At 37.2% G+C, this 23,718-nt stretch overlaps 3 protein-coding genes and 1 non-coding gene across 4 annotated transcripts; all 4 read right to left on the reverse strand.

Moving 5' to 3' along the window:
* Window positions 1–7,156: 7,156 nt before the first annotated feature.
* Window positions 7,157–9,541, reverse strand: LOC130737826 (photosystem II 22 kDa protein, chloroplastic). The gene is made up of 4 exons (XM_057589682.1): window positions 9,197–9,541; window positions 8,868–8,981; window positions 7,720–7,966; window positions 7,157–7,483 (listed from the first exon to the last, which is right to left on the reverse strand). The coding sequence occupies exons 1-4, from the start codon at window positions 9,410–9,412 to the stop codon at window positions 7,239–7,241; spliced, it is 822 nt and encodes a 273-aa protein (XP_057445665.1). The 5' UTR covers window positions 9,413–9,541; the 3' UTR covers window positions 7,157–7,238.
* A 1,353-nt stretch (window positions 9,542–10,894) lies between these two features.
* On the reverse strand, window positions 10,895–10,979 carry TRNAM-CAU (transfer RNA methionine (anticodon CAU)). Its single transcript is given in 2 exon segments — window positions 10,895–10,930; window positions 10,942–10,979. It is a non-coding gene; the product is annotated as a tRNA-Met (tRNA).
* Window positions 10,980–11,979: 1,000 nt separating this feature from the next.
* Window positions 11,980–14,544, reverse strand: LOC130737834 (uncharacterized). Its single transcript, XM_057589691.1, has 3 exons — window positions 14,234–14,544; window positions 13,013–13,290; window positions 11,980–12,587 (listed from the first exon to the last, which is right to left on the reverse strand). Exons 1-3 carry the CDS (start codon window positions 14,466–14,468, stop codon window positions 12,270–12,272), a joined length of 831 nt encoding a protein of 276 aa, XP_057445674.1. The 5' UTR covers window positions 14,469–14,544; the 3' UTR covers window positions 11,980–12,269.
* A 5,687-nt stretch (window positions 14,545–20,231) lies between these two features.
* On the reverse strand, window positions 20,232–21,707 carry LOC130741746 (uncharacterized). Its single transcript, XM_057594422.1, has 2 exons — window positions 20,707–21,707; window positions 20,232–20,589 (listed from the first exon to the last, which is right to left on the reverse strand). Exons 1-2 carry the CDS (start codon window positions 21,705–21,707, stop codon window positions 20,232–20,234), a joined length of 1,359 nt encoding a protein of 452 aa, XP_057450405.1.
* Window positions 21,708–23,718: the final 2,011 nt, after the last annotated feature.

Below are 23,718 nucleotides of genomic sequence, written 5' to 3' on the forward strand. Positions count from 1 at the left end.
ATCGATCTGACTTACAGCCCTGCAAGACTTTTGATTGAAAATAACATCATAACCCTTGTCAGCTAATTGACTTACAAACAATAAGTTATGAGTTAAGCCATCTACCAATAGAACATTGTCAATGCATGGACTACTATCAACACAAATAGTACCAGTATCAACGATTTTACCCTTCTCGTTGCCACCAAAGCCAACTTCGCCTCCAGGCTTAAGTTTTAGCTCTTGGAACATACGCCTTTCTCCCGTCATGTGACGCGAGCATCCACTGTCCAGATACCATGATTGGTGTTTCAGTGGAGCTATCAAGGATATCTGCAACATAGATAATCTTATCCTTAGGTACCCACTTTCTGGGTCCTCTCTTGTTAGTTACCTCAGAGGTTCTGATCACCTTGGGTTTCTCAACATGATAGTGTAAAGGAATTTTAGCATGATATTTAGACATGGAGAGGGTTCCCTTTTTGAGAGGGGGGTTAGCAACTTTAACAGGTAATGGTTCAGGCAATATAGTACCAGAGGGTACAAAACATTCATACAAGGATTTAGCCTTAGGCATAGGAGGCTCATTTCTATTGGGTCTAGAATAGCCAATGTCATGCATTCCATTTCTGCTTACGTCATAGATCATTGAAGCCATTAAGCTTCTATCTACGCTTTTAGCTAGGAATCTTTGAAAGGATTTTTCATATTTAGATTCATTCTTACTATCAGAAGCATCACAAGCAACTACTTCTTCTAACTTAGCAATCTGGTTCTTAAGCACAGAGTTAGAATTCACTAAAGCATGATTATTATTTTTCAATTTAGAAATAATTTTCTCATGTTCAGAAGGAGTCTTAGAAGCAGTAGAGAAGTTCTTTTTCAACTTTTTATGCTTAGTTAATAAAGAGTTATACTTATCCATTATATCAGATAAAGCATGTTTTAATTCAGAGGTTGAGAAAGAATCGAATACCTCATTTTCATCGGCTGAGTTAGGATCTTCTTCTGATCCTGAGTCAGAGTCAGTTGCATCTTTTGACTCTGCTTCTTTGTCTTTGACAATAGCCATGAGTCCTTGAACTTCACCATCAGAGTCAACATCCTCTGACTCTGATTCGTCAAAAGTCACCATCAGACTTTTCTTTGTTTTGAAGTGCTTCTTTGGCTTCTTGTCCTTTTTCAGCTTTGGACAGTCACTCTTGTAGTGTCCTGATTCTTTGCACTCAAAACATGTGACTTCCTTGATTGAGGACTTCTTCTGGCCTGATGAGGATTCAGACTTTCCTTTGGCCTTTCTAGAGCCTCTGTACTTTCTCTGCCTGTGCTTCCAGATGCGGTTGAGTCTTTTGGAGATCAGAGTCAGCTCATCTTCATCAGAATCTTCTTATGCTTCTTCAGATTCTTCTGCTTCAGCTTGGAGAGCTTTTGACTTCTCAGATTTAGCCTTCTCAGATTTGGATTTCAAGGCTATAGACTTCTTCCTCAGATCTTGCATCTCTGAGCGCTTCAGCTCATGGCACTTCAGTATGCTGATGAGTTCTTCTAGACTCATACGCTCAACATCTCTCGTGAGCTCTATTGAAGTCACTAAAGGCATCCAGCTTTCAGGAAGACTTCTGATAACCCTTATGACATGATCTTTTGTAGTGTAGCTTTTGTTGAGAGGTCTTATTCCAGCTACAAGCAACTGAAATCTGGAAAACATATCCTCAATGGACTCGTTAGGTTCCATGATGAAGGATTCATACTTCTGGATCAAGGACAGCGCCTTTTATTCTTTCACTTTCTTGTTTCCTTCATGAGACATCTTCAAGGAATCAAAGATGCCCTTGGAAAACTCACGATCTGTAATCTTCATAGGAAATAGCACTAAGAAGAATAGCTCTAGCTTTGTGGTGCTGTGAGTAAAGCTTCTTTTGCTCAGCAGTCATCTCTGATCTGGAGATCTTCTTGCCATCTGCATCAACTGGACGCTCATAGCCATCCACAATGATATCCTAGAGATCTGCGTCGAAGCCCAGAAAGAAACTTTCAATTTTATCTTTCCAATATTCGAACCTTTGACCATCGAACATGGGAGGCTTTGCATTGTAGCCACCTTTTTGCATTTCACTGGTGGTAGCCATTTGTTTTTCACACCGGCCCAGATCACTGAACACTGTTAGGTGTGGTAATCAGAACTTGCGCTCTGATACCAATCGAAGGTATGAAAAACGGTAGAAAGGGGGGTTTGAATAGCGTTTTCAGAATAAAACTTCCACCTTAAGATTTTAACAAATCTTTCGAGACAAAAGTAAAGTGCTTAAGATAAGAGATGAGAAAAGCACACAAGGATTTTATCCTGGTTCACTTGATGAATCACTCAAGCTAGTCCAGTCCACCCGTGAAGATGATTTCTTCCTTCTTAGAATGAAGGCAATCCACTAATCAGAGAATTGTTACAACTGCACTTGAAACCTACAAGTGACTAACAATACACTGACTTAGCTCACACTAAGATTCACTCTCTTAGTCTTCTTTAGGATCCGATCAACCTTGATCTCCTAAAGGTAACCTAAACAATTGTTTAAGAAATATTGTTTACAAAGAAATTGCTTCTGAAAAGCTTGTAGTAAACACAATGAATTCAATGAAGAAAGAATGCTTAGAAGATTTGAATATAGCTTGCGCGTATGAGTTTCTTCCAACCGCATCTTTCAGTCTTCAGCCTCTATATATACTCCAAGGATTGCATGGGAATGCTACTGTTGGAGGGCAGATCTGGGATTTCCAGCTTCTGATGTGGCTAAGAATGTTAGGTTAGGTCGTCAGGATAGTACATTTGCTTTTGTACTTTGGATAGTGACTTGACCTTTAACCTTGTAGACTTCTGATCAGAGGAATGCTTCGTGTTGGAACTTGTGAAGCTTGTTGATCAGAGTCAGAGGGAAGCAAGGATCCTCTAACCGTTGTACCTTCTGATTCTGAACTCATAGGAGAAGTACTTGGTCTTCAGAGCCAGTTTGCTTCTGGACTTCAGAGTCTTCACTTTTCAGCTTCTGGATCTTCAGAGTCTTCTAAACCATCAGAGCTTCTGAACCTTCAGAGTGTCTGGGTTATCAGAACGTCTGGATCTTCAGAACTTCACGTGAGCTGAGTCCACATCAGAGCTTGATTGACTTCAGATCTTCTGAAGCATTTCTACTATTCAGATTGAACATAGATATTGCGAAAGCGTTGCTAGGGTCACTCTTTAAGCAAAGTGCTTCTGATTTGTGTGAGATTATATTAAGGTCAGAGCCTGTTAAGAGCACACTCAGAAAACACGTTATAGTACCATAATTGTTCATACTAAAACGTTAACTTGTAATCATCAAAACATAGAGTTGTACTACTAGATCAAAACTTGATCTTACACCTTGTTATAGCCTTGTTCAACTCTCCAACAACATAAAAACTTAAGGCACAATTTCTTTGAAGAAATAAAGAAAAGGAAAAGGAAAATCAAATGGTACTTGAATGGAAAAAATAAGCTTGTTGACTGGCACAGTTCCTGAAGACTGTTTTGCAAAATATTGATCCATTTGGTAAATTGGTATCCATTGTTATCATATCAATTATCATTTGTATTTCATAAGACATAACCGTGTCAACTTAACTTGCAGTGATTAAGTTTTAAAAAACCTATATAATTTTTATGATAAAGTTTAAATAGCAATTGTAAGATCCGAGCAGTCAGTTTTTTTCTTTTCTTTTTCAAAGATAAAACCACAAGGGTTACCAAACGACACTTACAACATGCAAGATTAAATCTCAAAGAGTGCTATAACAATGCACGCATACATAAAAAAATGAAGAACATGCATGCACACTCAAGCTGACAAAACTAGAAAATAAACATGATGCAAAACCTTTAAAGGTCAATTAGAAGCCACTAAAACCCCTAAACCCAAAGAATGCGATTGGCTTCTGAGCGGAAAAACAAAGCATTTTTTAACCAGCGCTCCCTGAACACAACTCAACCGACTCTGCCGGAGATGCAAGCAGTGCTTCTTACAAGAGCCATCATGGCTAGAACAACACTAAGAGGGGCCAAACAAGTAGCTCTGGAAACCAGGGAAGAGAAAGCTTCTGAAGATTCCATACATGACTCAGCTGAAGCTGAGAAGGAGCATAGGAACATAACAGAGATGGAGGAGGCAGAGACAAGCATTGCAAGAGGCACTGTCGCAACAAAACCGAGAGGAGCAGAGGTATGGTAGCAAGTAGCTGAGGTCGCAGATGGTGGTCAGGAGGCGGGGGCCGAGGTGCGAGATGGCTAATGCTGACGGCGGGATCCCGACGATGGCCACAGGTTTGCTGTAGACAAGAGATACAGAAGGTGGTGGTAGAAGCGATCTGGTATGGCTAGAGTGAGTGAAGGTTGCAGATTTGGTTAAGAAGGAGAAGCAGATGATGGTGGTCACAGATCTGGGACGGTGAAAGGGCGGCGGTGGCAGTAGATCTGACGAGCATGGAAGGACCAAGGGTGGCTACAGATCTGTCACTAAAAGGTGTGGACAGTGGTGAAGGAACGGTGGAGGAGAAGGTAGCGGTGGCACACAAGGGGAAGAATAAAAAAGCCCACTTATTTTCCATGCTATTATGTCCGTCTTCAAATTTTGCAGTTAGTGTTAGAAATTCTTTGTATCTTTGGGTCAATCAGGTCCTATATGAGATGCAAATAAGTAACACAAGAAAGAGGGGGTTTGAATTGTGTTCTTGAAATTTACGTTTTATAATTTTAGTTTATGAAAGGAATATAGGTTCTTTTATAAAAACGTTAAGTGTGACTTTTCGCAACGGTTCAGTGCAGCGGAAGTAAATGAGTAACTAAACAGAACGATCAGCACACAGAGATTTATACTGGTTCACCCTAAACGATTGGGCTACGTCCAGTACTTGGCCACCACCAAGATTTTCACTAGCAAGTATCAAGGACTTCTCCAATACAAGTATTAGACAGGACTTCTCCAAGTATTATCACGGACTTCTCCAAGTATTATCACAGACTTCTCCAAGTATTCTACAAGCCTCCTCCTACAAGTATTGTTCAGGACTTCTCCAAAATCTTACAAAGATTTAAATCACTCTACTGGGTTTCTCTTCTTTCAAGAGTGGTGGTAGATAATTTATGGCACTGGAACTCTAAGTGTTTGGGTTCAGATTTGACTTTGGATCACTTTTGAGTTCTAACAAAAGTGTAAAGAGAATAAAGAGATTTGACTCTTTTAAGGTACGAGGTTTTCTCTTTCACTTGCAGAAGTAATGGCTCTTGTTTGACACTTAAGAATTTCTGCTTGAGCTTTTAATGCTTTTGAGAAGTTTGAAATGAAAGCTTGAATGCTTGTATTCTCGGAGTTAATTCTTGTTTTCTTCAGATCTTCAAGAGTGTCTTAAATACTTGCTTGCTAATGTTGTAGCCGTTGAGAGATGAGATCCAACCGTTGTATTAGCCGTTGTGAAGTAAGATCAAACCATTGACTCAAAAGGCTTGGTTGGTAGCTTCATTTAATGTGGATTCATAGGTAAGTCTATCATTTAGCTATAAAGATGATATTTGTCCGCTAGTAGGTGGTGATAGACTTTGGACTACTTTTCAGACATGAGACAATTTGGAAATTTGATGTTGATGGCATGCACTTTTCCTTGTTGGTCAGCCTGCCTTTTGCTGAAGCAAATTGTCTTCACATGATCTGGTTTGAATACAAGTCAATTGGTTGTCTTTTGATTTGAATATTGGACAACCGGTTGTAATCAAACTGAGACTTTGGCGCTCAAAATTTGTCTTTGATAAATCTGACTGATGACGTGGCATTAAACGGTCAGAGACTTGAGGCTTGAATAATAGTTAGTTCTCCTTTGTAGAACTGTTTTGTAGTGACAAAAATCTTCTTCTATCTGAGGTCTTTTTCCTTTTTGAAGTGATAAACGTTGAAGCGTATAACATACTCTTGAGCTTCTCCTAAAATTAAAAACGTTATCAAGAGTTTAATTTCCAGCGAAACTTCTTGTATAAAATTGTTATGATCAAAATAAGATTTAAAAACGTTATGATGCGTTTGAACTTAACAATATATTATATTAGTTCGGTCTTAATTGGACTCGAGCACTATTGGGTTGCTTCGGGTCTATGGAAGAGTTTTAGTCCACAAAAGTGTCGATGAATATTCAGAGTTAGGTGACGGACAACTAAAACTTGTCCCACGTACACCCCTAGGTCCAAGTACGAAGCCTATTGTTTTATTTTGATCTTTTGTCAACACCCAATTTTTTTTTCTATTGATTAAGAAAAATAAAAAATATATAAAGGGGATAAATTAAAAAACTAAAATAGGATATTCTCTAAAAATATGTACTATATTTAACTAAAATTCCTAGCTAGGGAGAGCTTTGTCCTTTTAGTGATCATACCTATCTCGAATAAAATTGTCTTGGGAGAAGATAAGTGTAATAAGTAAAAAAAAAAACTCAAATTAAATTTTTTTTTTTTTTTTGTAAACATAAAATAGTCATAAAAATGAAATGAAAAAAAAAAAAAAGAGATTCACTTATTCACCCAGCAGTACACAAACTCAATGATTTCACTAACTTCACCTACTCACCATTCACACACAATTCATGCTGCCAATTCACAGTAACACACATTCTCGCCCTTCAACCAACTCACACAGTACTTTTCCTTTTCATATATATTGAGATCTCCACCATTCTCCTTAAACACACTCTACACACTCCCTTCATCTTGAAAACCATCCACTCCTCCAAGAAGAACACAAGACACTCCATTAGTCCACCACCTTAAACCTTCTTCACCTTCTCCAACCCTGCTTACCATTGTAGTTAGATGGCCATAGTCCGTGTATAGTAAATAATTGTGAGAATTGTATTACTTTTGTAGTGTCACATTTGTTTATCATACACGACTATGTCCATCTAACCGCACTAGTAAGCAGCCAACTAATTGCTCACTTGGAAAGTCCTACTCCTATGATATGAAAGTCGCATGAAGTAAAACAAGAAGTTTCATTCTTTCTCCTAATGTTGTCTCACTTTCTTTAATTATGCTTAATTAGTGATGCCTCATTTCATTCACCTAATATTATTTTATATACAGACCAACTTCAGAGGATTTATGCAGAGATATGAAACAACATTTTACCAGGAACTGAATCCATTGATCATAGATGAACAAATTTAAGTATTCTTAAGGTACAATTAAACAAAGTGGTTAGTGTCTAATCTTCCCCGTCATCTGAAACAAATTTACCAGTTCCCGGATTCAAAGCAGCAATGAAGAAGAAAGCAACGTTGAACAACACTAGGGGTTCTATTTCATTAATTGGTATCCCGGTCTCAATGTTGAGTTGTGCTAGAGCTCCCTTCCCAGTAATAATTTCTCCAATCAAAGAGAAAGCAAAACCCAATTGAGCCAATCTTCCAACAAAAAGCTCGTTTGATTTGGTGAAACCAAATAGAGGACCTGAAAATGCCACAAAGAAAGCAACACAAATTAGTGTTTGTTTTGAAATGTTTTACATTTGATTCTAAGACTAAAATAAATTATGGTAAGAAGCTTTTGGATGTCATAATTGATATCGAGAAAAAATAAGTACAATTGATTTTAAAACTAAAATTAATTTTGGGGAGAAGCTTCTGTCCAAAATTGATCATGGGGAAAAATAAGCTGCTCGTAACATGCATAGTAAACTTAGTTACCTCCTTCACTGAGACCAAGAGCTCCTCTCAAGCCTTTCCCTGGAGGAATAACAGCCTTGTCAAGTCCAGTAGGAGATTCATCATCAACAAACTTACCACGGTCACCAAGAGCTCCAATGGCTCCAAGCAGAGTGAAGAGGATGAAAAACAGGAGAAGAGGCTCTGCTTCATAAATGGGAATTCCAGTTTCCAAATTCAGTTGTGCTAGAATTCCTTTGCCAGTAAGTGCTTCACCCAACAATGATGCCTGCAAATGCACCAAACCATGTCCTAAATTATCTAATGTGTATTTGTGTTGACGAGTGTTATAAATATAATATAAAATTATTCATATATATTATAAGATGTTAGGATAGTTAACTTCATGACATAGCATCAAAACCTTGAGCATAATATCATGGCATGAAGTCATGAACCAACTATCCTAAAAGTTCAAACTCTTTGGTTAAAACACATACTAATGATAACTATTCAATTTCAAACACGTGCGCTCATAGAATAACCTACTATGATAAAAACTTTGATAACATGTCATGAATCGCCTATCCCAAAAATAAAACTATTTTTATTTTTTGAATTCAAGTATCTTTCGCTGACGCAATCATGTCCGAGACGGGTAGAACCAATATGGGCACAAACCTCTCCCTAGCAAACATTTATGTGTCTCAAACCCAAGACCTATGCTTAAGCTAAAACAGTCATGTGTAAGTTGATTTACACGTTTAATTGTCCAAAAACTTAGACTATTGAGTAAAGAAACATGAATGACTTTATTATATATTTCTAACAATTAGCTACTTTGGCAATTTGCACCCAAACATGTCCCTAATTGTTTTTGCATGACATTACGTCCCTTGCTGATTTATCAGTGGCTTTGGGAATTACATAAGACAAATTCAATTTTGAATGAACATTTTGAAGTAGTGTTCACAACTCAATTTTGAAAGAACTCTTCAGATGTAGCTATATATTCGTTTTGAATCATTTTAAATCTACCTAATTAACGTCCAATCAAAGACTCCAAATTTTCTTTTTGTCAAAGTTGTATAGTGAGGAAGAAACAATTGATCTCAAGTGCATTGAAAATAAGACAAGCTAGTTCATGTTTCAAGGAGCTTACATATAGAGCTAATATTTAATTTACTTACCGCAAAACCAATCATGGCAACACGACCCACAAATAGCTCATTCTGCTTAGTAAAACCAATCCCTCCAGAAGTGCCAAACACACCATCTTCAACTTTTGGCTTTTGCTTCACAACCTGAACAAATCTCATGAAACTAAATTCAGTGTGCTCACAAATGAAGCTTAAGATTAGAGACAGTCAAGTAATGTTATAAAATTTTCGAAAATAAATGCATGCTTGAAAATCTTTGTTCAACTTATTCTAAATGAAAAGTCAATTATGAGAAGAAGCTTCTATGAGTAGAATTGATTCTGAAGAAAGAGAAGCTGATTCAAGCACGCTATAAGTACCTTGGGAGGAGGGGCTTTGGCCTTTGATTTGAAGAGAGCCAGAGTAGTGAATGTGCGAGATGAAAACAAGGAAGAGTTTGAAGGAAGTGGGTTGAATGAGAGCTGAGAGAATTTAGGCCTTAATCTCTGACTCTGCAAATGGAGCAAAGGATCTTTCTTCAAATCCACAGAATAGCTACTTGAGACACTGGACATGAGCAACATGGTTTGAGCCATTGTTTGCTTCAGTTGCTACGCAAGTCCTAAGTGCTATACTATGTTTCTGAGTAAACTATAATATTGTGGTAGAATGAGAGAACTATCTTTAACAGGGTGTGGATATCATGTGAGAGTAATTGACAGGCAACAAATGTGCCCACGTATCCCCTAACATATGTGTGGTATTTTGGTGATAATGTTTTGATTTTTGAGGTCTTATAAGCATGCATAACTTTTTGGGGTGGGTCTTTCCTCTCTTGGCCCCAAAATTTAGCACACTCACTCACTTGATTACATTTCTTTCTCTTTGTTTTGTACTTAATTTTTTCTGGTTGTGTTTAAAATCTAATTCTATTGATACTCCCATAGTTCAAGTGTTAATTAAGTTTAGTTTTCTTGTGTGTGAGTTCGAATTTTGTTAATTGGAATGCGAAATTAAATTCATGTTCTTTAAGTAATTTTATCCGAATCAGATTAATCGATGCTGAAAGTTTACCAAATTTTAGTTATAATTGAAATTATATTCTTATTGCATGTGGGAAATATAATTTGGATTGTGATTAGCGTACACCGTTTTCTCTGCAGACATTTTAGCAGCACCTACAATTTATGTTGTAGGTATTTCATTTAACTCTGTAATTTGTGGCGATTTTAAATTATAAGTGTTGATGAATATCCAACTTATTGATTTTTGTGTGATTAATAATTAAAAAATAAATTAACCATCAAATGCTAAAATGATTAATTTTTAAAAATTGAAGGATTCATCCCCTATTCAGAGACATTATTGACTAGAAGAAAAAATTCAAAAATATATGTAAATGATGTGGTATCACAACTCACAAGAGAATTTACTCCACAAGCATACGTGTTAATTTCAATGTCATTCATGTGGGTGTGTGAGTACAATTTAGAAGTAATGGTGGCTAGTTTGGACAAGGGACATGTGTCCATCTTTGGAATTATGAGTTCTGTCCAGGATTTAAACTCACTAGTTAAGCTCACTTGCTTGCTCCTACTTGATAGGAAGATTGGACAATGAAATCTCATGTTGACAAATCCTCATTTGACACGTACGTCCACCAAGTGCTGTGGATATTCCTAGCACACAAATATTGTTTTAGGATGAAAAAATCTGAAAAACACCAAATATTAACTGAAAATTTTGTAGGTGTGAAATATGTTTTTATTTGAAAATAACCCTCTAGAGACACACTAAAAAAAGTATAATTATCTCTTATTTAAAATTATTTATTAGTAGTTTTACAGTTTACCAAATCATATGCATTTTAGCTTTGTTTATTTGAAGAGAATAATAGTAAAAAAAAAAGACGAGAAAAATAAAGAAATAATATCATTTTGCTTTATAAAACGGGATTGACATATATATCCTTGACTACTTTTTTGTTATTATCCTTGGCTACTTTGTTCATTTTCTATCCCGGTATAGTGTATACTATTAACTTGAATAATAAACTGTCAAAAAAAGTCCAAATAGAATGGGGTGAGAGAGGCTCGAACTCTCGACCTCAGGATTACTCTCAAGCTATGAGACCTACGCGCTAGCCAACTGCGCCACCACCCCATTTGTTGATACTCGTTCAAGTCAAAGAGTATTAAACTAAACACTTACTCATAGTTCAGTCTGCTGTAATGTACAAGAACCACGTCAACAAACACTACCGAAACGGTGAAACCAGTTGATATTTGATGACAATTCTTAACTGGGATCTTGGATTTTCTTTTTTTTGGTACGAGGATTGGAAGAATGAACTGGACGGATTACAAAAGAAATATGTGAATTTGAAGATAAATTAGTTTGTTCTTTTGGTTTGAATGCAAAAAGGTTCAGCTCGAATTCAGGCTAGAAGATCACTCTCAAGAAGTTCAAGTCTTTAATTTTCTGAAAGAAAGAATCTCAGATGTGAGGAAGCAAGGCAAGTCTCCCTAGCTCTCTACCAGGAATTAGACCTTTCAAGTACTCCCAACACTTCACATTCGTATGATTACGGAGTCTTATGCCTAGAATAAATATCGATAAGGTTCACTAAATTATAGTTTTTTTTAATATGCAAATGTTAGTTGTTAATAATGTTGATAAATTAGTTCATTTACCAAGGTTTGAACTCTGACCAATCATCTTTCACCCTTCATTTCCCTCAACCCTTATGTCTCCTAAGCTCTTACTAAAATATGGTGATTTCATTTCAGGTAGTAGGTGAAATAGCTGCAAGTGCCACTTAATCTCTTGGAATAAGCCTAAGGTGTGACGTCCTTGGAGGATTAGGATTTCACAACCTACATGTCCTTGACCTAGCTGCAAGTCCAGTTCTAGTTTGAAAATTGGGTTAGGTATGTCAGTTAGTTGGGCTTATGCCCCATTTATGAACAAAACAATTCAGCATTCAGCAAATACAAGTTTCAATTTTTTTAAAAATACACGAAAATTCAATTTTAAAGTTATGACCAAAGAAAAAAAAATCTAAAGTCTGAGTAAAAGTCAAATTAATTGAAACACTAGTCTAGCTTAATTGTTATCTAGTAACTCAGATATGTATATACAGGCAAAAAAGGTGAAAAACATGTTTATACAACAATTGTTCAGATCAATTTAACTATAATCTATTTTGAGCATATTTTTATAAGTTGTTCAGATCAATTTATGATTTAAGTATAATCAACCTATAAACTACTTTGAGCTTATTTAAGAAATTTTCTCAAGGTTCTGAATATGTACTTCCGGGATAAATGCTTAACTAAGCTGTTTATATAATGGACGAGTCAAGAATAATGCTATACGCCAATGATGGGACTGGCAACTTTGTGCTGACACAGAAAAGGTAAGGTGTACACAGCATTAAGCTTTCGTCTTGTATCATTCATGATGTTGACGATGATTAGCCTGCTGGGACTTCTTTTCTCTCTTGAAAGCTTTAAGGAGATCAATGCCAAGACCAATGTTAAGCAGATTCATCCCAGCCATGCCAAACAGAGCCATAGGTAGCTCCACACCCTTTTCAAATTTGTGAGCATCCCTGATGAGTTTGACTGTGATGAGAATGTGAGATGCAAATCTTGCCACAAGGAAGGTGACCCAATTAAGAAACCATTCTAACTTAACAATGCTGCTCTTTGCATCGCGAACACCAGCCATTCGTCTCACTTTTCTCACATGCAGAAAGATGGAATGCAGCTGCAACGTCACAATAAAGTCCTCCTTAGTTTAAAACTTTACAATTCAATAAGTACAAGCAGGTTTGGATCAACTTCTCTCTTCACATAATCAATTCTGAAACACAAAAGCTACTCACAAAAACTTCTCTCCAGAATTGATTCTGATTTTGAAATCAATTCTAGAAGGGTTTACAAACAAGTACTAAGCATGATGCAGCAAGGCTTTAACAAGACACTAATAACATGTACATACCCTGGGACCATTATAGACAAAGAGGAAGCTGTGTTTGGATTTCAGTTCACTATGCTATAACCAACTTTTCACTCATTCCAAAGCACAAAAGCAGAAGTAAAAATTTCTTTCTTTGAGTTGAATGTACTTTCAACTTAAGAGCAACTCAAATACAAACAAACACGAAGACTTTCAAAGTAACTGAGGATTACCTCGCAGATGAGAGTGAGAATGAGGTAGTTGATGGTGACATTTCGATACAAAGCAAGAGTGAAGCAAATAAGTAGAACCAGATGATGAACAAGGATAGAAGGGATCCAACCATTATATAAGCGGAAACGAAGCATATCCCACTGATCATATGCAAAGTAACCACAGGAAAAACTCAATGCCTCAAATGCCCATGGCCAAGTGCCTTCAACCAACTGTGAGTGATCAAACATTCCACTCGACCCATTACTTAACCACTGTTTGGATAAGATGAAGATCACTGCAAAAGACACATAGCAACACAACAGCAAAATAATTTTAGCACAGGGAGACAGGATTATAGAGATTAATAGCCTAGGGAATGGATCCTTTTATAATAAAATTAAAAGGACCATGTAAAAATTGTGTCTATTTGTGTTTTATATAGGTTAAACATGTGTGAATTTGATAAAATTTATGAAAAAAGAGCTAGATTTGAAACGACCTTTTGTCAATTTTTAACATGAGAAGATTCATTCCCTCACAATCCACTACAAAACAAACTTCTAAAATGCTTAACTGAAGAATATCTGTCCAAACAGGCACAAGCACACAACTTGACAACACTAGCTCTCGACTAGCACCACTCATTCCAATGGGAGACAAAGACACCTTCAGCATAATGTTCTTTGCTTGTTCTCCAATCTCTATAATCTAATAATGAGCAATGTGGGGGAAAAACACCACTACATTAGTATCTACTACATCACTTGTAACACTAAACATACCCTTCATTTTAATTGCTCCTATGTGAAATTTTTTGAAGTACTAAATATTTCTGTATCTATGTAAGAGAGTAGCACTGAATCTTATTATATAATAATTTGAATTGCTCCCCTTATAGGCATCAACCACAACAAGTTGATACTTCCATTTATGTATAAACTATAAAGAACCAAGTTTAGCTTCAGACAAAGGCTTCAATTATTGAAGTTGCTAGTTGCTAGAGTTGATAACATTTTCCAAGAGAACATTTTCTTCCCTAGCCCACAATTAAGTCTCCTTCTCACTAACAGTTAAAAAATTACTAGTGTGTAGGGTTCTAAATTCAGCTAAAACAGTAGTCAAAGATGAATAAACAAATCACAAATTCCCAAACTAATATTTAATTCAAATTAACTGTGCAAAACCAAGGTCAATTGATCTGTTGATGATACTAATAGGAGAAAAGGAGGAAACAGAACCTGAAGTGGAGGTGACGGCGGAGTGGAGAAGAGAGACGGCGGTGTTAACGAAGAGAGGGTCAGTGGGTTTGGAGAAGAAGAATCGGATGAGGGAGTTAGCGGTTTGGTAGAAGAAGGAACCGGCGAGGACATAGAGAAGGTGGGTGCGGTGGTTGAAGAGTATGTGGAAGGAAAGGGAGCAGAGCCATAGGATGAGGGTGGTTGAGAAAAACGCCTCAACCTTGTTTACACCCATAATTCATTCGCATCCAACACCTACGTTTTCTCTTTTTGTTCTTCATCCCTCTCCAACACGACATTCTCTGCATTAACGCTATCCTCAGCTACCACGTAAAAGTAAAACAAATAAAAAAAATAAAACAGAGTAAATATTTTATTCAATAATGTTGGGTGAACATCCAATTTGGTTCTAATGTAGACAGCTAAATATAAAAGAAGAAGAAAATAAAAAGAGAAATGAGATATGTCATATAGATTTTTTTTTCCCATGGTTAGTTCAAGTGGTAAGAGCTATGAGATATAAGGTTGAGTGAGATGAAAGGTCCATAGTTCAAACCTAGAAGACAGACTAATTACTTACATTATTAATAACTAACATTTATCTAGCTCATTTGCCACCGTTTGAATTCTAGCCCTAATGTAAGGTAATAGGAAGTGAGATTTTTTTGAAAAATGAGTAGTTAAAAATGTGTCAGTTACAATCAGTGGTTTATGAACCGGGATGTTATTTTATAACCTTAAATTAAAATATAGCATCTTAATATATATGAAACAAATTTTTCTTTATGATCAATCAAATTTCTCTTTCAGGGTTCATAAACCTTCTTCGTCCCCATCCATATATTTCACAACTCTTCCTGTTCCGGTATGGAACTACAGACTAGGGCTAACAAATTTAGAGAGCAAGCGAAAGTAAGCAAACAAGTAAAAATGCGTGAAATGATAGGTCCCTTTACCGCTTGGGTAGTGCATGTTATTTATAACTTGGGTTTTAGTCCGACTGAACCATGGGTTGCCCGGCCCATTTGGTACATAGTTTTGGTCAGCCCAATTGTTAAATACATCGGTGCGCCCATATCAGACCACAAGCCCACAAGACACTAAGACTTAGGATAAGACGAAAGTGTCTTTAATAAGCCCACAATTATTAAATCACGTATAATGCTAATAAAATGGGCGCATAGATTCCAACATTTGTAAATTTTGACAAAAGCACATAATAATAATCACATTAATTCAACTTTTTCTCTTATCTCCTTTCTTTGCGTGTGGACCAAACTTGTCAAGTCCCCTCAACTGTCACTTCATATGCCTTTACCGTGACAAATTTCGAAGTCATCATTACTTTGCCTGCCATAAATACATCAACGGGATACCCTGTATATATTTGGGAACTTGATGCTACAGTGTTATTAGGCACTTTTAAATCCCACTGACATAACCATCAAAAAGAAAACAAATGTAATTAAAAGCACAATTAAATTCATACACGAAAAGTCATACCCTTTCCTGAAGTGTGCGCTTTTTGGACCAACATATCCCTTCCAGCCTGTGAAAGTTTAACCCTCTTTGAAACATCATACCCTTCGGACTGAAATGTCCTTTCAAATTCAAATCTCTCAAACAAATCACGTCCCTTCAAATTCAAACTTTTCAGACCAACGTGTCCCTTCAACCCAATCGTCAGAATATGTCCTTTAGGTACACGCGTGAAGGCACGCGTCTGTTCACCATTTAACTCACCCTTTCACCTTCACTTCTTTCTCTATATAAAGTCCAATATTTTCACTTTTCTTCTACACTTTCATTTTCTTCTTACCCATACTCTTTCTTTTCACCATAACTAAAAAGATCCAAGCTTTTGCTGCTTCCTCACCAAGTTCACTCAACGCTCAACACTCCCCACTTGCATTTAGCATCAACATTTACAGAAATCATTCAAGTCTTCACTTCTCTAAGGTAAAACTCATCTCCTTTCTTTCTCTGTAACTTTAGCACTTTCAATCTTGCATCCAACTTTGTATGAGTATTTTGCGTTCCGAACCTAGAACCTAAACTTTTCACAACCCAGAAACTCTGTTTAAATCTTTTGCATTTTAGACCCAGAGACCCAGAAACTCGAACCTAACTTCTCCCTTCATCTCACACTTCTAAAATTTTACTTTGAAGATCTTCTGAAAATGGCTGCTAAACGTACTCATAGAGAGATTTCTGCACCTAATGTTCCAACTACTGCCGACTCTCTATGGGTTGCCAGTAAAATCAAAAAACAATTTTCAAAAATCTGCACTCCTAATGCTGTTGTAAATCTAGTCACTAAGTACAATTTTCGAAAAGATGGTTTAGATGCCCACCTGGACATACTACCCTGCTCTCCTGACGAACCATGTTGCTTTGGAAAAATGGATGGTCAATGGCGAAACTTCACTTACCTCTTTGAAAATTTGTTTTCTGATTTGAAATACACCCTACTCTTCTCTACCTTGACTTGCTCCGTCCTAACTCTCCTAAATGTAGCTCCTACTCAACTTCATGGTAATGCTTGGGCTTACCTAAAAGCCTTTGAAATTCTATGCCATACCCTGCACATTGAACCCACCAGCAACAAATTCTTCTACTTCTTTGAAACTTGCGGGCGAAACGTGAGGGGCGAATATGTTTCGCTCGCTACTGCTAGGGGTTTGGGACTATTCACTCTCTTCAAAAGCCACTATAAACTCTTTAAGGGAATTTTTTTTTAAACTTTGTGAATCCGAACCTTGCAAAGACATATTCTACTTCGATGATGGAAGTCCTCGATTTCCATTCTACTGGACGAACCAGTATGAAGTTATCATCAAAATTCCTGATGATGCTTTGACTCCTGAAGAGCTAGTAGACTGTCGGTTTCTGTCCAATCTAGGATTAAATCTTAAGGATTTTATGGCTGCTCTTTCTAAAAATCATGTGGGTGTGTACATTGGTAAGGCATCCTAACTTGCATTTTATTCTCACATACTGTACTAAATCTTCCTTGTATTCTAATTTCGTTTTCTTGTTGCAGGAAAAATGGCTCGCCTATCTGACGACGATATCCTCCGTGAGCAAGAGGCTGCTCGAGAAAAAAGAAATCCGGCCAAATCGCTTGCGGACCATGACACCAGTCATTCCGGTACCGAAATCGGCCGCCCCACCAAAAATAAGAAGAAGAATGAAGAACCTGCTTCTGTTAAGAGTAAAGGTTCAAACCAAACTTCACTGGAGAAGTTTATGAACAAAAGTGATGCCACTGAGGCGAACAAAGGTTGTTCGTCAAGTGCTCCGCCCCCGTGCTGGAAAAATTTGCTGAAGGAATTCGAGGAATTAACTTTGGATGAAGTGACTTCACTATGGGATTCCAAAATCGACTTCAACTCCCTGGTGGAGACGAATTTGGTTTTTGAGGCGAACCGTGAGAAGATGAAGAAGATTGGCTTGAAGGAGGCTTGTCAAGCCATGATGACTAAGGGTTTGGAGATTGCTGCTATCTCGAAGATGATTGATCTTGAATCTGCTGGACTTGATGGCCTTGCTAGTGCCAAACTCGTTGAAGAAAAAGAAAAGGAAATTGGAAAGATGAAGGCAACAGTGAAATTGTTTGATAAATCCAACAAAGCTAATGAGAAGAAAGCCGTTGATTTGGCTTCAGAAATTGGAAGTTTGAAGAAGACTGCTGAAGAAAACAATGTCTCTATTCAAGCATTGACTGAAGAAAATGAGAAAGTGAAGGCTGATTTCACTCAACTGAGTGTTGTGCACAACCAAGTGCTTGAGGAAAATTCTAAGTTGAAGACAGAAGTCGCTGAGTTGAAATGTTCTGTCCTAGATCAGTTTGAAGCTGGCTTCGCCAAGGCGATGAAGCATATCACCTTTCTCAATCCTGACCTGGCTATCAACTTCGAGGGTGCAAATCCCTATGCCCGCATTGTGGATGGCAAACTGATTAGCCCGGATAACGCGGATGAGGAAGGAGAAGAAGAAGAAGAAGAAGAAGAAGAAAGAAAAAATGAAGAGGAAAATGTTAACAACAAAGAAGGAGAAGGAGAGAATAATTAAGTTCTAAATCTTGTAACTTTCCCCTTTGTCGCATCATGCCAAAGACCTCCGGTCCCTTTTGCTTTCATGTTTTTCTATTTCAACTATGTAATGACTTTTCCTTTCAATGCAATGAATCTCTTTTTAGTGTTAATAAATGTCTAAGTCTTTTCTAATATAATCTATTCTAATCCTCATAGTCATAATATCGACATATTTCCTTCGCCCAACTAAGGATTTAAACACAACTATGATAACCACTTAGCATACTATTTTATGCAATCATCTAAATTGAACCAAAAATATAACCTCATATATCAAAGCTTAAAAATATAACAATGAAATTCCATTTACTAACCTTTCTGCCGAACCACTTCATTTTACTTTACTGTATGTAGTAAAATATCGTTTAATCAAATCTCAAAGATTTTGGAGGGTTTGTATTGATCAACTATTCTTGGAGTCATAAGGCTTTTGCATATATAACTTAGTCAAAAAAATTCCTCTTTTGACTTAGTTGTTCATTGAATCAAAGTCACACTATTTGATTTCTTTATTTACTCGCGTGGAGACTTGTGCTTAATTTGGACAAGCTTAAATCCAATTTAAGTCTGTGCTTATGAATTCGTGGTCAAATGCTCTAGTTTTAAGAGACTTACTCTTTCTCAATTGTCTGGCGTCGCCCAATTGATAGACCTAAGTTGATATATTTTCCTTTATGGAAACAAACAAAATGTTGCACACTTGAACATTTTTGAAACGTTATGCCTCGTTAAAAACTCTCCCGTCTGGGGTAGAGAAAAGAGTGCATACCTATTATTCATTGACACATGATGCCTCGTTAAAAACTCTCATTTTCAGGTAGAGAAAAGAGCACATCACACTTAGTCTTAGGGGTGTTCATAACCGAACCAATCCAAACAAAACCGACAAACCGATCCAAAAAAACTGAAATCGAATCAAACCGAAAACCGAACGGACTGAAAATTGAAAAAACCGAAATTATTTATTGGATCGGATCGGATCGGATTTCGGATTTCGGATTCGATTTCCAAAACCGAACCAATCCAATCCAAACCGAACATTCACAAATATGTATACTTTTAGTTATACATATATCATTCCATTTACACTTACATAGTACATATTTATTGTTTATATATTGATTATATCACACATGCTTATTTATAAAATTACGTTTTAATAAAAAAAGTTCAAGTAATTATTTGAACTATATACATGCATCAAAGTAAACAATTATAATCATAATTTAAAAATTTGTTACTATGTTATAATTTATGAATGTTATATTAATGTTATAAATTATGTATCATATATTATATATTTTTTAAAATTTATACAACACAATTTCAAAATATAAAAAAGTGAAACAAAAATCGAATAATCCAATCCAATCCAAACCGCTATAGATTGGATCGGATTGGTTCGGATTTGAATTTAGTAAAAAATCCATTGGATTATAAAATCATAAAACCGATGAGATCGGATCGGATGATTTTTCTCCTCAAAACCGATCCAATCCAATCCGCGAACACCCCTACTTAGTCTTACATACACAAACGTAGTCTTAAACAACATGGAGAATAAACGTAGTCTTCAACACACACAAACTGAAATAAACTGTACAAACATTATGCAAACTGAATGGATTTCTTGCACATCAACTGTAATAGTAACAGAGATGTTGCGCATTCCAAGCCCTCGGAATCCTTCGCCCAGATAGCTCCTCCAAATGATATGCCCCTTGACCCAACTCTCTTCGAATTCTGTAAGGTCCTTCCCAATTTGGTGACAGCTTTGAATCATTCGATCCTCTTGTCTTCCTTCTCAGCACTAGATCGCCCACTTCCATCTGCCTTGGAACCACTCTTGAATTATAACGCCTTTCTGATCTTTGCTTTACCACCGCCTGCCTCAAACGAACTTATGCATGAGTCTCATCAGCCAAATTCAAATCAACAAGTCTATTCATATCATTCTGCTCTTCGTCATAAGTCTCTACCCTGAAAGTCACATCCTGCACTTCCACTGAAATCATTGCATCAACTCCATAAGTTAACTTGAAAGGTGACTCCCCAGTTGTAGACTGTGGCGTTGTATTATATGCCCAAACGACCGTGATCAATTCATCAGCCCATAATCCTTTTACTTCGCCCAATCGCTTCTTGATTCCATTCAAAATCACTTTATTCGCAGACTCCACTTGTCCATTTGATTGTGGGTGCTCTACTGAAGCAAAACGCATCTCAATTCCCATTTCTGCACAAAAATTCTTCACACTCCTGCTTGGAAATTGCGTTCCATTGTCTGAGATAATTGTAGTCGGTACACCAAATCTGCAAATTAGCTTTCTCCAATAAAACTTCTTGACTTTTTCTGCTGTTATCTTCGCCATTGACTCTGCCTCAATCCATTTAGTAAAATAATCCACTGCAACTAAGATGAATTTAACTCGTGACCATGCTGGAGTGAAAGGTCCCAAGATATCTACGCCCCACATTGCAAATGGCCATGATGAACTCATTGAACTTAAGACTTCCGGCGATGCTCTATGTAAATCTGCATATATCTGGCATTTTTCACACTTTTTTGCATATTCCATACAATCTGACCTTAGCGATGGCCAATAAAATCCTGCTCTTAGCACTTTCGCTGCCAAAGATCTTCCACCCACGTGACTTGCACACACTCCCTCATGTACTTCAAACATAATTCTTTCAGCCTCTTCCTTGGAAACGCATCTCAGCAATGAGACTCCTACTCCTCTCATGTACAATTGATCTCCCAAAAGAGTATAATGACTTGCTTCCCAAATTTGATCCTTAGTAAACATAAATAGGTCAGTTCCTTCCGCCTCCAAACACAACTTGATTCGGCCCATCCAATCTTGATCTATTGCCATCGAAATTGCCATAACCTCATCATTTTCAATACTTGGGCTATTTAAAACTTCCTGGATCACTGATTTGTTATTCCCTACCTTTTTGGCACTTGCTAGCTTTGACAATATATCAGCCCTTGTATTCTCCTCTCGCGGAACATGATTAATCTGCACTTTGTCCACCTGCTTCATCAAATTCTGAGCCTTCACTAAGTACTTGGCCAATTGTGCATCTTTGGCTTGATACTCTCCCTGAATCTGTCTTGAAACTATCTGTGAATCTGTTTTGATCCTGATGCTTTGTACGCCCATTTCGATCGCCAATCTTAACCCTGCAATTATAGCCTCGTACTCTGCCTGATTGTTACTCGCTTGAAAATCAAACTTGAGTGACTGTTCAATTGTTACGCCTCCTGGCCCTTCTAAGATCACTCCAGCACCACTGCCTTTGACATTGGATGAACCATCAACTGATAAACTCCACTCACCTGGTTCGTCGCTTTTCTCTTCTGGAGACATTTCATTAACAAAATCAATCAAAGCCTGTGCTTTAACTTATCCTTTTTTCTCAAACAAAATTTCAAACTCTGATAACTCAACAGCCCATGAAACCATTCTTCCTGCTAAATCAGGCTTTCGCAACACTTGGCGAAGTTGTAAGTCAGTTTTGACCACAACTGGAAAGCCTTGAAAATAAGGTCTTAATTTCCTGGCGGATATAATCAGGGCTAAAACAGCCTTTTCTATTTTTTGGTATCTCACCTCTGCTCCTTGAAGAGCATGGCTCACAAAATATATGATCCTCAAATCATCCTTAATTTCTTGCAATAGGACTGAGCTAACAGCATTATCAGATATTGAAATAAACATTGACAATGAAATACCTGGAATTGACTTTGATAAAATTGGTGGCTTTGACAAATGCTCCTTTAAATTCTGAAACGCCTCATCACACTCTTCTGTCCATTGGAATGCCTTATTCTTTCTCAGACATTGGAAAAATGGAGCTGATTTGTTTCCAGAACATGGCAAAAATCTTGCTAGAGCTGCAATTCTCCCAGTCAATTTCTGCACATCTTTCACTGAAGTGGGACTTTGCATTTCAGGAATGGCTTTACACTTATCAGGATTTGCTTCAATTCCTCTCCTTGTGATCATAAAACCCAAAAATTTTCCACTTTGAATCCCAAACGAACACTTTTCTGGATTAAGTCGCATATTATGTTTTCTGAGCTCCCCAAAAGCTTCCTTCAAATCTGAACAATGTGTTAACATTTCATCCGATTTAACCACCATGTCATCAACGTAAATTTCCATGTTCCACCCCACTTGTTTATCAAAAACTTTATCCATTAACCTTTGATAAGTTGCACCTGCATTTTTGAGCCCAAACGACATAGTCTGATAACAGTGATTCGCCTGATTCGTCATGAAAGCTGTTTTCTCCTCATCTGGTCCATACATTCTGATCTGATGATACCCTGAATATGCGACCATAAGGCTGAGCATTCCAAATCCATACGCCATATCCACAAGTTTATCAATATTTGGCAAAGGATAAGAATCCTTCGGACAATGCTTGTTCAAATCCGTATAGTCAGTGCACATCCTTCACTTTCCATTAGCTTTTTTCACCATAACAACATTTGCCAACCAAGTTGGATACTTCACTTCTCTGATAAATCCAGCCTCTAGCAACTTATTAGTTTCCACTTTCACAGCTTCCGCTTTCTCATCGCTCATCTTTCTTTTAAACTGAACAATTGGCTTCGCCCCCGGGTTTAGAGCTAACTTATGACAAATAAATTCCGGATCAATCCCAGGAAGATCTTTCGCACTTCATGCAAACAAATCCATGTTCTCAGATAGAAGTTTAGTTAGCCTGTCTTGTTGACTTGCTGTCAAATTTACGCCCACTTTCAGACTTCTTTCACCAATCACCACAACTTTAGTTTCCTCTTCTGAAGTCATCTTGTGTTCCAAAAATCCATCACGAGGATCCAAACTTACCTCATTTTGATTCACTTCGACCTCATACACTCGATGCCCTTCCTTTACAGCCTTCTTGCCCATATGACCATACTGTTTAAAACTTTCAGAATAACACTTTCTGACTACAACTTGATCAGCCTTTAGGACTCCGACTCCTCCCTTGCTTAACGGATACTTAGCTGTCAAATGCCTTGTGGAAATGATCGCCCCCAATATGTTTAATGAAGGCCTCCCAATGAGCACATTGTATGGCGAAGTACATTTTACTACCAAATACTTTATAGCAAATGTCTCTGCATTCTTCCTTTCTCCAAAGACAGTTTTTAACTCCACATAGCCTCTAACAAATACCTTTTCTCCAGAAAAACCCACTAAAGAACCATCATAAGGTAACAAATCAGATTCAGTCAGCCCCAATTTTTCAAAAGCATCCCCATAAATTAAATCCGCCGAACTTCCTTGATCCAACAGCACCCACTCAATTTCATACTCAGCAATTCTCAGCATTACCACAATTGGATCATCCTCGTGAGGCTGA

This window comes from Lotus japonicus, chromosome 1 (assembly GCF_012489685.1).
Source record: "Lotus japonicus ecotype B-129 chromosome 1, LjGifu_v1.2".
In the NCBI taxonomy this organism is placed as follows: domain Eukaryota; kingdom Viridiplantae; phylum Streptophyta; class Magnoliopsida; order Fabales; family Fabaceae; genus Lotus; species Lotus japonicus.

Coding starts and splice junctions, on each gene's coding strand:
- LOC130737826 (XM_057589682.1), bottom strand. CDS start 9,412: ATGGCTCAAACCATGTTGCTCATGTCCAGTGTCTCAAGTAGCTATTCT. Junction 7,967..8,867: donor TTGCCATGATTGGTTTTGCG/GTAAGTAAATTA, acceptor GTGCATTTGCAG/GCATCATTGTTGGGTGAAGC. Junction 7,484..7,719: donor TCTTGGTCTCAGTGAAGGAG/GTAACTAAGTTT, acceptor TGGCATTTTCAG/GTCCTCTATTTGGTTTCACC.
- LOC130737834 (XM_057589691.1), bottom strand. CDS start 14,468: ATGGGTGTAAACAAGGTTGAGGCGTTTTTCTCAACCACCCTCATCCTA. Junction 13,291..14,233: donor CGCCGTCACCTCCACTTCAG/GTTCTGTTTCCT, acceptor TGTCTTTTGCAG/TGATCTTCATCTTATCCAAA. Junction 12,588..13,012: donor TTCTCACTCTCATCTGCGAG/GTAATCCTCAGT, acceptor GTGACGTTGCAG/CTGCATTCCATCTTTCTGCA.
- LOC130741746 (XM_057594422.1), bottom strand. CDS start 21,707: ATGTCTCCAGAAGAGAAAAGCGACGAACCAGGTGAGTGGAGTTTATCA. Junction 20,590..20,706: donor ACTAAATGGATTGAGGCAGA/GTCAATGGCGAA, acceptor ATTTCCAAGCAG/GAGTGTGAAGAATTTTTGTG.